General features: G+C 34.3%; 1 protein-coding gene across 1 annotated transcript in view; it reads right to left on the minus strand.

The window, feature by feature from the left end:
• Positions 1-6931: 6931 nt before the first annotated feature.
• LOC143258116 (putative glutamate receptor) overlaps positions 6932-14474 on the minus strand; it is a 36673-nt gene continuing 29130 nt past the window's right edge. The window contains exons 8-12 of the mRNA XM_076517132.1: positions 12324-12482; positions 11883-12048; positions 11268-11488; positions 9309-9568; positions 6932-7882 (exon numbers count right to left, since the gene is read on the minus strand). Of these exons, the coding sequence (XP_076373247.1) occupies positions 7678-7882; positions 9309-9568; positions 11268-11488; positions 11883-12048; positions 12324-12482 (1011 nt within the window). The 3' untranslated portion in view covers positions 6932-7677. The remainder of the gene's footprint in view (positions 7883-9308; positions 9569-11267; positions 11489-11882; positions 12049-12323; positions 12483-14474) is intronic.

The raw sequence follows: 14474 nt of genomic DNA on the forward strand, positions 1-14474 counted from the left end.
TGCTGACCGACCAGATGAGAAACATTCAGGCGTAACTATCTCTAATTTCAAACTGCTGGTCAAAGGATAACTAGCCAATGGCATCTACCGCCTAGATGGCTACCATTAACCGAATACCACCGAAAATAGTTAACACGTGTAAATGGTTTGGTTTGTTTTCAATTTCGCGCAAAGCTACATGAAGGCTATCTGCGCTAGTAGTCCCTAATTTAGCAGTGTAAGACGAGAGGGAAGGCAGCTAGTCATCACCACTCACCGCCAAATCTTGGGGTACTCTTTTACCAACGAATAGTTGGATTGATCGTCACGTTATAACGCCCCCATGGCTGAAAGGGCGAGCATGTTTGGTGTTACGAGGAATCGAATCTATTTTCCTGGGATTACGAGTCAAGTGTCTTAACCACCAGGCCATGCCGGGGGCCCACTTGTAAGTGAAAGTCGAAATAATACATTAGAAACATTTTCGTAAATAACATGCTTTTTTCAGACTAATGTGGTTAAAAACTGTTTGTATATATTTATATATATTAATGAATATATAATTTCACAATCTAACTCTTAATTAAGAAATAAAAATAGTAGCTACTAGATACAAACTTCAATTTAATCTTTCACTGCAAAACCTTCATAACTGAAAGCTCAGACCTCGAACTTTCCTATCAGTTTACTGGCACGTCAAAATCCAGGCCACCCCAAATCATTCTTTCAAATAAACAGACAAACACATTCTATATTCGACGTGCACTGTTATCAGTAAAATACAAATTAAATATAACACGCCATTATTATACTAAATATTACGCAGTCTAAAAGAGGTCTTCCAACCTACATTCAGTGTTTTAAAGATTCTGAATTACGTTTTTCTTCCCTCATAGTGTTTTCTAAAGAGTACTAAACATTAAAAAATGCAGAAGAAACTTTTAAAATGATTTATCAGAAAAAAAAACACGTAAAGAGTAAAACTGTGTAAAAACACGTAAAGAGTATAACTGTGTAAAAAACACGTAAAGAGTAGAACTGTGTAAAAAACACGTAAAGAGTAGAACTGTGTAAAAAACACGTACAGAGTAGAAATGTGTAAAAACACGTAAAGAGTAAAACTGTGTAAAAAACACGTAAAGAGTAGAACTGTGTAAAAAACACGTAAAGAGTAGAAATGTGTAAAAACACGTAAAGAGTAAAACTGTGAAAAACACGTACATAATAGAAATGTGTAAAAACACGTAAAGAGTAGAACTGTGTAAAAAACACGTAAAGAGTAAAAATGTGTAAAATCACGTACATATTAGAAATCTGTAAAAACACGTAAAGAGTAGAACTGTGTAAAAAACACGTAAAGAGTAGAACTGTGTAAAAAACACGTAAAGAGTAGAACTGTGTAAAAAACACGTAAAGAGTAAAACTGTGTAAAAAACACGTAAAGAGTAGAACTGTGTAAAAAACACGTACAGATTAGAAATGTAAAACACGTAAAGAGTAAAACTGTGTAAAAACACGTACATATTAGAAATGTGTAAAAACACGTAAAGAGTAGAACTGTGTAAAAAACACGTAAAGAGTAGAACTGTGTAAAAACACGTAAAGAGTAAAACTGTGTAAAAACACGTACATAATAGAAATGTGTAAAAACACGTAAAGAGTAGAACTGTGTAAAAAACACGTAAAGAGTAAAACTGTGTAAAAAACACGTAAAGAGTAGAACTGTGTAAAATCACGTACATATTAGAAATGTGTAAAAACACGTAGAGTAGAACTGTGTAAAAACACGTAAAGAGTAGAACTGTGTAAAAAACACGTAAAGAGTAAAAATGTGTAAAAACACGTACATATTAGAAATGTGTAAAAAACACGTAAAAAGTAAAAATGTGTAAAAACACGTAAAGAGTAGAACTGTGTAAAAAACACGTAAAGAGTAGAACTGTATAAAAAACACGTAAAGAGTAAAAATGTGTAAAAACAACACGTAAAGAGTAGAAATGTGCAAAAACGCGTAAAGAGTTGAAATGTGCAAGAAAAAAACTTAAAGAGTAAAAATATATAAAAACAAAACGTAAAGATTAAAAATCTGTAAAAAACAACAAGAATTATAAAACAGAAAAGATCGTGATTAGTGTTATTCATTTTGTTATTCCACGTGGGTCGCTATAGCAACAAATGTTTTGAATGAGCTGTCAATCTGTACCAGGTATAATGGAGAACAACGTGTAGGGTATCTGTAGAAGTGGTGTACGTCCCGAGGTTGCACTTTATGTTTACTCACCGGTGCCTGTCGGTACTGTCCACTCTGAACACAGATGTTACTTTAAGCACAACATGATAAGAGAAAACTGAAGCTTCCAACATGGAAGCGTAACACTTCAACTTTATTTTATATCATAACCATATAGTGTTTCCATAAAACTTTATGCACGATTTTAACAGTCAATTTCTTTTCACGGAGAAAACGATTAGTTTTGCAATTAATACAACGTGCAATTTATATCGAGCTTTAATGAACTTGTAAGTTACAAAAATGTAGTTTTTTGTGCCTAAAGTATGCGTTTAATAGCCTAATGAATGAAAGTTTAAATATGTTTCTGAGTGCGTTTACAGTTCACTGAGAAAACATCGCTTTTTACTAGATTAGTTTATCAAATGTGCATTTCACTTGAATACCTATAAATACACTTTTAATATGTTAATCTAGGTGATATTGTAAGATATATTTATAGATTACTTCATCAGTACAATAACCTGGATATTGTTGTATTGTGTCTTGAGTTATTAGGTGGGAAGGGAACTTATGAATGTATGAATTATGTAAGAAACTACAGGTGTGAAATATTGTTTAGCTATTTCGATGAGTAGAGAGATACTGTTTTATTTAAATAGAGGGCTTTGCTGTTCTCTGTTGAAATGGATAAACATGTTTTGACTGCTTCTACTATAAGGTTGTTATTTGTAAGTAATGTTTCTGGTACTTTTGGTATATCCAGATAATAAATATTTGTCAATTGAACATGTATTTGATTTGTAGTTTTAGAGTGCTTTTTTAGCGGTTCTTTTCAACTGTGATTGTGTTTGTTTATTTGGATGAGGTATTTGTTTACTGTGTGGTTGTGAGCAAACTGCTGCTACATAAGTAAGTAAAGGTGTTGACTGTGTAAGTGAAGTTGTGTAATTATTTTCTGTAGTTGATTTCTGTGTGCAGTTTATTCCTACATATTGTGCACCATAGAGAAAAGCAATATCCCTCCACGAGCCTGAACCGACAACCAGATATCAAATGTGCTGTCATCTGGGAGCATGAGTGGGAAACATAAGCAAAAACATTTCTTCAGCTTGTCCACCAGTCAGCACACGACGAGAGGCACCTACACACAGAGATAGCAGCTAGCTGTGGTGCTTTATCTGTGTTTTTACCATACTTTAGGTGAGGTATTGACGCCATAATGTCAACGTATGCAATGTAGGTGTGTCTTATATATCAAGATGCATAATGCAGCGAAACATACTGCTAACTTGCAGTGTTTCTTGGTGGAGAAACGATACTGATTGGGGACTGACTGTGAAATACAATGACCCGATGAAAGGGTTAAATTAATTCGTGGTGTCTTTTATTAACCTCGTTGTAATTCGCCATTAAAGTTGCTAGAATTTATCCTAAAAATAACTGTTTTAGTGGATATTTTGATTAATTATTTCTTTACTGTTATTCCACAAGGAAATACCCTTATATTAACGGTTATTCCACGTGACGTAATTGTTTTTTCATGTACTTCAAACGTTTTTCACTGTCATTCCACAAAAAATACTTTTAAACTAATGGGTATCCACATCATATATATTTCACACAAGTATTTATAGTGTTTTTTGTAGCCATTTCACTCATAAATAGTTTTCAATCAATGTTAATCAACATAAAATAATTGTTTTATGAAGTATTTCATCATCATTTCACAATTAATTAATTTAAATTAATGTGTAATACACGTAAAATACATGTGTTGCATGTATGTCAAGCGGGTTTTTTCACAGTCAGTTTTTTTAAATTTTAGATTAAAGTCACATTTGGCTATCTGTTCTGTGCACAGCTGGGAATCAAACTGCAGATTTTAGCATGGCAAGCCTGCAGACTTACTGCCATCCTATCAAGGGACCAGTTAATTCAACAAAAAAGTGTTTAAAATATAAAGCTAATCCACATAAAATATTGGATTTTATTATACATTTTGAACGCCTAAACACGCTTGGCCATGCACGGCCGAACATATAGTTTAATAGAAAAATTAAGGCCCGGCATGACCAGGTGAGTTAAGGCGTTCGACTCGCAATCTGAGGGTCGGAGGTTCGAATCCCGGTTGCATCAAACATGCTCGATTTTTCAGCCGTGATGAGGCCGTTATAATGTACGGTCAATTCCACTATTCGTTGGTAAATGAGTGGCCCAAGAGTTGGCGGTGGGTGGTGATGACTAGCTGCCTTCCCTCTAGTCTTACACTGCTAAATTAGGGACGGCTAGCGCAGATAGCCCTTGAGTAGCTTTGCGCGAATATCAAAACAAACAAAGGCCTAACATGGCCTAGCGCGTTAAGGCGTGCGCTTCGTAATCTGAGGGTCGCGGGTTCGCATCCCAGTCGCGCCAAAACATGCTCGCCCTTTCAGCCGTGGGTGCGTTATAATGTGACGGACCAATCCCACTTTTCGTTGGTAAAAGAGTAGCCAAAGAGTTGGCGGTGGGTGGTGATGACTAGCTGCCTTCCCTCTAGTCTTACACTGCTAAATTAGGGACGGCTAGCACAGATAGCCCTCGAGTTGCTTTGTGCGAAATTCCAAAACAAACAAACAAAAAGCACAATTAAATGTAACTGACTTGAGAGAATAACGATGAAAATCGCGCAGGTCACGAGAAGTAGAATGTTAACAGTTTATAAAAACAGTTGGAAACAGTGATGATACTCCATAGTTCTCCAGAAATGAATCTAGTTGAAAAAGTCAGAACTGTGTTCTTATCACTGGTGTTTCGTGCAGCCGATTAAACGAATAATCCGATCACAAGTATATTAGAACATCCGTCTGAAAATCTTGGAGAATTTCCACATGTAAGGAAAAGTAAGGCTTATGTACTCTACCTAAAACATGAAACAGTTTAATACGACTTCGACTAGAGTTAACAAAAGAGAACTATTTTGTTGATACGAAACGTATACTCCGAGAGTATTCCCCGCTGGTACAGCGCTAAGTCTACAGATTTGTAACCCTAATATGGTGGGTTCGATTCCTCTCGGTAGACTCAGCAGATAGTGGCTTTGTTATAAGAAAAACACACACTACGAGAGAATGAGATAGTTAGCACTTACATTCCTCAAACGTTATTAAAACTTGTTAATTTGAAGAAAACGTATCCTGACGGAATCATGTTCAAGACAGTTTTAGTGTTTTATGAAAATATTTCTCCCGGTACTATTAATTAAAGCTTTGGTTCTGATACATTGTGTAGTTTTGCACTTAACAACAAATAAAATATTAATGAAACTGAATTCCAATTATAGCTCAAAATATAGGTGAACGGAAACTTACTGATAATCATTTATTTTAGGATTATATTAAAACATGCTACTTGTTCAAATGAATTTAGGCCTTTTATTGATTATTAATATAACATAGAATAACCTTAGTATATGAAAAACTTTTTTTTTAAAATATAACTTCATCGCACAGTCCTTGTCGTAATCCAAAGTTCATAACAGAGATTGCCCATGGTAATATCACCCGAAAGAATTGGGGATATTCCATCTATCAGACAAATATCTGAATATTTATATATTTATATATACAAAATTAATTAAGGCTGCACAACTGAGTGCTTATACAAACAACATATTAATTGTTTGTCTTTCATTGTCTGCGCCAGTTGTGGGTAGACAGTTATCCTTAATGTTTGAAGTAAAACGTGGATAAATGAAACCACCCTAAAAATATTTCTGCTGAACATTACCTAGCATTCTCTGTCCTTAAAAAATTAAAATTCCTATAGCACAATAATAACCGTCCTAAAAAATTATACTACGTGTTACTCATAAACTCTGCCCTTTTGGATAGCGGCCGAGAAATGTTGCAGTTTATTTATTCTAACGTCTCCCGCTGGGACAGCGATAGGTCTTCGGATTCGATTACCTTCGGTAGACACAGCAGATAGCTCGATGTGGCTTCGCTATAAGAAAATATACAAACATTTATTCTACCTGGAAGGTAACAATTTGTTATTTTGTCATTTGACTGGCAATCACTTTTTATAGCGAGGATAGCAGTTTGTTTGTTTATTCGATAGCAGTTTGTTTGTTTATTCGATAGTAGTTTATTTGTTTATTTGATAACAGTTTATTTGTTTATTTGATAACAGTTTGTTTATTTGATAAGTTTGTTTGTTTATTTGATAACAGTTTGTTTATTTGATAACAGTTTGTTTATTTGATAACAATTTGTTTATTTGATAACAGGTTATTTGATAACAGTTTGTTTATTTGATAACAGTTTGTTTCTTTATTTGATAACAGTTTGTTTATTTGATAACAATTTGTTTATTTGATAACAGTTTATTTGTTTATTTGATAACAGTTTGTTTCTTTATTTGATAACAGTTTATTTATTTTACTGAAAGTTGTTTATTGATAATAAACTGCTGTTTTACGTCTTTATAAAATTATCAATATTTTATGATTAAATAATTCATTCTCTTATCAAATCCATTTTCCGAAGAAAACAACAAACAAACAAACCAAAGCAACTACTTATTAAATTTTCTATGAAGAAATGTCAGTACTTGATTAATAAAAAGAACATTAATCTGTGAAAATGTTTCTGGAAATAAATCGACTAATTTTTTGTGATATTGAAATGTTGAAAAGCGAAACAACAGTAACAACAGAGATTTTTATTCAACACCATCTCTAAGAATTAGCTACAAAACACACACCTTACAATGAATCATAATCATTGTCTTACTCCATGTCCATAATGATTTATTTGTGCCGCTTAAGTTCCAACCCTATGGATACTGATCGTTAAAATTCAAGTTTGGAAACACAAGTATGTAACACATATATAGCTGGAAAATTATGGGATACGTATTACTCTTTTTAAAACAGATCCGCAGGTTTCATATTACAAACGTTTTACAACAGGGGAACACCGGAAGTTAGGGCTAAGTACAGCTAACACAGCATTATCCTAGCAGTTCGTCGCTTATCGTGACCCAGGTGTATGTATTTTATAATAGCAAAGTCACATCAGGCTATATGCTGACTCCACCTCTTTAGAGGAGTCGAACCCCTGAATTAGTATTGTAAATCCGTAAACTTACCGCTGTACCTCATTCTTAAATTCTTCAGTACGTCATTCTTAAACTCGTCACTAAACGAAATCGTCTAGAAATAACTCAAAGAGGAGAGACCTCTACTGGTTGCATTGTTGAGATTTATTTGTAGTTTTAACGTAAATATCAATATTCGTGCATCATAAAACTCCCTATGATATATTTTGTAATGCTAATCTAAAAACTATAGATTTCGTTTCACACAAAAAATTTACTGTTAGCATCTCCGTCTAGTAAACTATCTTAACATTACATGAGAAGTCTACTGATCGTTCGTCCTGTCTGCCCGACAAGGGTCTGCAATTCTCTTTTTTTTGGAGTTGTTACGGTTTTCGTACATGAGACAGGCGCTCGATGAAAAACACTATAGTAGACGTGGCCACTCCAACTGCGAAAAAGAAAAATATTCCTTGAAGATCATCCAAAGCTATTCTCCGCTTGTGTCCATCTTCTTCACAAATACCTTGTTTGGGCCAATAGCGCTGTCTCCACTTCTCCATTATCCCTGTCTGAATCATCTTCATTATTCTGAATCACATAAACAGGATTATTTACAGTAAAAATCCCAAATAACTGAAATTAGCTGAAGTGATCTAAGCCTTAAATTTAGGGCTTATAAGGTTAAAAGTCGAGATGGCCAGATTGTTTGTTTGTTTTTTGAATTTCGAGCAAAACTACTCGAGGGCTATCTGCGCTAGCCGTCCCTAATTTAGCAGTGTAAGACTAGAGGAAAGGCAGCTAGTCATCACCACCCACCGCCAACTCTTGGGTTTCTTTTTTACTAATGAATAATGGCATTGACGGTCAAATTATAACGGTCCCACGGCTGAAAGGGCGAGCATGTTTGGTGTGACGGGATTCGAACTCCCGACCCATAGATGACGAGTCGAGCACCGTAACCACCTGGCCGTGCCGGGGCCCAAATGGCCAGAGCATAGATAAAGCGGCTTTGCGTTAAAATTCTCTTTTCGGGTGTATTTACCAGAAATGTAAACTGTAATAATTTAAATAGTATATTGTATAATTTGAAAAAAAATTACAAAATGACTATTAGTAAAAAACGTAAATTCAGCGAGAATATAATTTCCTACACAAAATTTCTGTTCATTCGACAAAATTTTAAGCATATACACGCATAAGACTCTTTGAAGTTTTCCAAACAAGTTGAACGCGAGGCCTTATTCTTAGGTAGTATGAAAATTTCTCAGCCATATATAAGTTTATGACTTACACGCATCGTGCGCAGTTTGTGCACACTTTGGACTAATTATTGAGATGTACATTTATTCAGTTTCAGATTTTTAGCCGCACGACTCAAGCACAAATTAAACACACATTAAATGTACTAAATTTATATATGTATACAAATTCACTTACTTACCAGTTTATTACTTATATGTGTAAAGTACAAATATATATATATAAACGAAAAAGAGCCATCCCCTCAAAAATACACACAAAAAAACGCTGCAGTAATGGACATGATCCCTAGAGCACAAGATATAATGTGGGATATATTAGAGCAACGATTTTGATTTTGTTTGTTTATAACAAATTATGATTGATCAGAGGCTTGTATTAACTGTTTTTAACGTAGTCCTTCTTTTTGATGTGTTATATCTTACTTTACTGTTGGGTATTAATATTCTATATATACATACATTTACTTACCAGTTTATTACTTGTATGTTTTAAGTACATATTGTACATACTTTTGATTTACTGTATATATATATATCATAGGTATATGCATCAATCCACTTACCAATTTATTACCTGCTCATCTCTAGCACAAACTGAATATATTTTGGATTCACTATACACACATTAATTTACTAGTTGATAAGGTATACATCCATTAATAAACTAAACATAATCTAGTTCTTTCATATACCTATATTTTCCGAAAACAAACAAACAACAAAAAATTGAAACAGTGTAACATGTTACTTACTCCATGTTGAAGATTCTTAGGTAAGGAGAGTTTTTCTGTAACGCTATCCCAAAGCCAACCTTAAAGAATTCTTCTTTAGCTAAATGCATTCTGCAGGAATTTGTGTTTTTGTAATCTTCAGACATTTTTACGTCCAGATAAGATTTCTCTTTGATGAAGGCGTATTGACCAGTGAGAACGAGATTAAGTCCATCTTCTGACGAAGCCACCAGTGTCTTTACTTCTTCACCTATTTTTCGGTATACGACATTGTTTGATGTCTGTGAACGACATTACATATAAATATTGGTAGATTTATATCAACGAAAACATAAACCGTTTTAATGATATGCGATCTGAAAGAATAATACTCTTTGTGTTTTCTTATAGCAAAGCCACATTGGGCTATCTGATGAGTCCACCGAGGGGAATCGAACTCCTGATTTTAGCGTTGTAAATCCGTAGACTTACCACTGTACCAACAAGGGACAATAGTCTCTGAGTCATTAGCGGTCTTCAGTACTGATTTTATTTATTGCTGCATAAGGGTATATTTTGTAATGTCATTTATAAAGCTCAAATCAGTAATACCCGTGGTGGGCAGGGCACAGATAGCCTATTGTGTAGATTTGTGGTTACGAATAACAACAACTGTTATAATACTCAAACTAGTAATCAAATTACTAAAGGATTAGCTCCCCGCTAGTAGAGCGGTAAGTATACTGATTTATAACACTAAAATCAGGACTTCAATTCCCTTCGGTGAACTCAGCAGATAGCCCGATGTGATTTAATTATAAGAAAACACACACACCAAAGGATTAATTTTGCTCCTTGCTTTTCAAAGAACATACGTGGCACAAAGAACTGCCAAAAATAACTTATTTTAAATGCATTAATTTATTAAACTCATACTTCCCAGCTACACAAGAAAACTCCCCCATCCTCCAAATAGTTCAGCGGTAAATGGTAAATCTGGAGTCTTATACTGCAAATTATCTGGTTTTGGTCCACCAGTGGTACAGTAGTGTGTCTGCAAACGTATATTGCTAGAAACCAGGTTTCGATACTCATGGTGGGCAGATCACAGGTGGTCCTTTGTGTAGCTCTGTGCTTAATAACAACAACAACAATTTCGAGTTTCGATAACTCTGGTGAGCACAGCTAGTCCATTGTCCGGCTAATATTTTTGTTAGTATTGTGAAGAATTTCGCGGAAAATTGTAGTGTTTAATTTGTATTCAAAACTTCCTTTTGTTTAATATCGTCCACAAATTATTTATTTTGCTTGCAGAAAAACAGACGATAGTTCATGGTAAAATATATATTTTTCTTTCTAATCTCTCAGCGCGTTTCCTGGTGACTCAACAGGGAGTTTGACGCTTCTAAGGAAAAATAGGGTTTCGATACCAGCAGTGGGAAGAGCGCGAATAACCTATTATGTCACTATGCGTTTAACAACAAATAAACGGGATTTTTTTAAAACTACAACATATATAATAAATAAAATAATACTTGTTAATACCACTTACCAATTTTCAAAAGTGGGTCTACGTAAGTTAACAAACGTTATTTAAATTAGGCTTATGAAAATAACAGAAACTTCAAGTCTGTGTTCTTAAATAACGCCTTCTATAAAATGCATTAGAATGTAACTTCTTTTCAACAAATGGACGCAATAAAAATGACAAACAAATATCAGTAAAAGTACGCAATTAGATGTAGTCTAACTGGTTATCTAATCGAAAAAAGAGAAAGAGAGAAATGTAATTTTATATCTTTAAAAACGAAGAAATTACAAGATTAGGTACATGTACAGGCTTCCATAACTCATCAAATATGAAGTCTATAAAAATAAGAACGATCGAGAAAACGGAACCATAGATTCTATTTTATTTTTAGGGCTAAGATTAATCAGGTAAAATATGTCATTTTTATTTCTTCCATAATAAAAGCTTCAATTATTTATTAATTTAAATACCTTAGAGAAGAGGTCTTGATGTGCTGAGTTTTTCAGAAACGTCCATTGGACCTTATTCTGTTCAACCAGTTCTGCTAAAGAGTCTATTGTCTTCATTCGTTTCGGTACAGACAGGAAAGCTACTAAAGCTCCATTGTAAGTGTGGAACAAAACAATGGCAAACAACCACCAACAAGCAATAACCAGTTTTGTACCGTTGAATAAATGTGTCGTATATCCTCCTGCTTGTTATAATCAACAGTACAGGAGATTAATATTTACGTAAAATATTATTCTTATATTACTTTTTTTTTGCTTTATTAATAAATAAAGTATTTCTTTTTAGATCAGTTGAAATCGATTCCACCTTCTAGCATTTCTGAACTCTTTATATTGTATCAAATGACCTTTCTAATATAAAATATTCAAACAAGTCAGTTTTAAACTAAAGTTATTGAGTCAAGAGCACGAAAAATAGACAATAAGACACATATTTGAGCGAAAAATAAATTATATTAAAAATAAAGAACAGCTTACGTTTGAAAATGTATACGATAACGTTCAGGTAATTTTAAAATAAACCGCAAATTAAAATAAGATCAGCCTTTGAGATTTTTTTCACCCTAGTTTGATTACCTTGTTGAACTATTGCCCCAAAAAGATACCAAAATTGTCTGTACCACCATCGAAATTCGTACGTGCTGCCATCTTGTGGTTTTATTTGTAATTGCACTGCTTGATAATTCAGAAAATGGATAATAGCGCTGATGAAGAACAATGCTACCACTGTTGCTAGCCACACCTACTTTTGAAAAATAAAAAAAGTTTTTATTTAAATCAAAAGCATTAAAACTAGAACAAAGATTGATTTATGAACATAACGTTTAAAATTTACGATTTTAAAATAGATTTGCCAACTCAGAAACACGAAAACGATTATGATCTTTAATTATCACCAAACGACTTCTTAGTAAATGATTTCTGGAACACGAGAACACTCAGACAGAAACTCTGAATTACAAGTTTGATAAAATATATTTTATTTTCTATATTTCTTTACTACGATTTCTCATTCACCTGCCAATGAAACGGCTTAGCCACTGCCCACAGTTTGCTCTCTTCTTCGGGCTGTGGCAGCAAAATCTTGGTGGGTTCTTCATAAAATGGAAAAGTAAAGTCGACGGCATCTTCCCGGTCACGTGTTATTGTCAGTGATCCAGCTGCTATGTGGACTTCCTGAGGACAAAGATTGATAGAAGTGTTAACAGTGTAAAGAAGTACTAAATACATTGTATTCAGATATGTTTGTTTCAGTTAACAACAACCACTGGACTTAAAACGCTAAAATTCAGGGTTCGTTCCCCGCGGTGAACACAGCAAGCAGTCAAACGTGTCTGAAGAAAGTAAGTGGGTCAACCAGAAATAAGGTGATGACTAATTTGGATATATTGTGATGAAATGAATTGCTCCTTTCTAATATTTTTCTTTCGAAGAGACTAGAAACGACATAATTTATAATCTACTAGGAACTGGAAATGTTAGCTTTATAGGAGAAGCTGATAAAAAAAAACACTTTTATTTTTAGTATTTTTACATTCAATTGACGTGCTGATAAGATAGTTTGATCAGTTTTTAAGGTTTCTAGTTTTTTATTTTTAACACGCGTGATTCCTACGGCGCCTGTTGCATGGGGTTTATGAAAACAGCGGCTTCAATGACCAACCAAAAGAATAAATAGTTACAAGGAAATGAACTGATTGACTTTTAGACCTTGTGTGGTTATAGACAGCAGCATTAGTGGAATGAGGAAGTCGTTGACCTTATTAGGGGAATGGTCACCGGATGAAGTATCAGTGGTATAAATGATAAAGCTCACAAATTCACACTGAAATGGGCTCGACATGGCCAGATGGTTAGGATACTCCACTCATAATCTAAGGGATGCGGGTTCAAATCCTCGTCGCACCATACTCGCACTTTCATCCGTGGGGGTTTTATAATGTGCGGTTGATCCCACTATTCGTTGGTAAAAGAGTATCCCAAGAGTTGACAGAGGGTGATGATGACTAGCTGTATTCCCTCTGATCATACATACACTTCTAAATTAGAGACAACTAGTGCAGATTGAAATTTACTGTAGATAATTTGCCGAAGAAATAAAAGATCTCTAAAAGTGCTAAACTAAAATATGAGTCCGTTTGACTCCTTGGTCCGTGCAAGTTCTAATTCGTATTGTGAAAAAACCCATCACTCGGTACTACAATGAAAGTTCACTTCAACATTTTACATAGAGATCCCTATCCTTCAGATAAATTTTCCATTCAGACTGAGGCCTATAAACAGCTCATCACACCCATAAGTGTAAAGTGTCAGTTCTAAAAATGTCTTGAAAATTGAAAATGAGTGAATACAGTTCTTCAGTTACCACGTGGCTTATCTGCACTGAAAAGCCTGTTTTGACAGTAACTTGGAGAAAAGTTTGATGAATTAGATTGAGTCGTTCCAACGGTGAACTATGATCCACCAGTCATAGATGAGGTACCTCACAAGATCATTATCGAACTGTGACATTCTGGTGATTGCTGAGATACCTCACAAGATCATTATCGAACTGTGACATTCTGGAGATTACTGCACTGTTTGCATTGATGAAATTTTATGGGAAATTATTTACCTCTTTAAGAGTGTTAAAGCGTCATGATGTGCTGTGTGCAATATCCAGCTGTGGTTTGAGACGAACAGCGTTCAGTATCGGTCAGTGTCAGCCTAGATCCTATGACTGCACCAATTTGAAACGATGCCTGAATGGCAGAAAGAAAAAACTGGCTCAGAAATCTCACGCAGCTCTTAGTAATAAAATGACGATCTATTCTAATATCAGTTGTTGGCAAACATAAAAACAAGTACAGGGAGTGTAAAAGTGTAACTCAAAGAGAATCAACATCAGGTTTGAATGTGATGGTTTTTCGTGTTTAGAAGATGTCGTTGAATCTGAGAGGATGATAATCACTTGTCATCAAAACATACTCGTCAATTTGTAAGAATCGACACTCAAACATATCATTATCGGATCTGATAAGAATTTTTCCGTTTCAGCAATTTCTTAGGCCAACAATGGACAGCTTTTCAACTTTGTAATTATTAAATAAGTTAAAATAACTACCTGATTCAACCTTATTCTAGATAGTCAGTCTATGAAATCAGATGCAAAAGATACAAAGGTATAAA

Source organism: Tachypleus tridentatus, chromosome 7 (genome assembly GCF_004210375.1).
Source record: "Tachypleus tridentatus isolate NWPU-2018 chromosome 7, ASM421037v1, whole genome shotgun sequence".
NCBI lineage: Eukaryota > Metazoa > Arthropoda > Merostomata > Xiphosura > Limulidae > Tachypleus > Tachypleus tridentatus.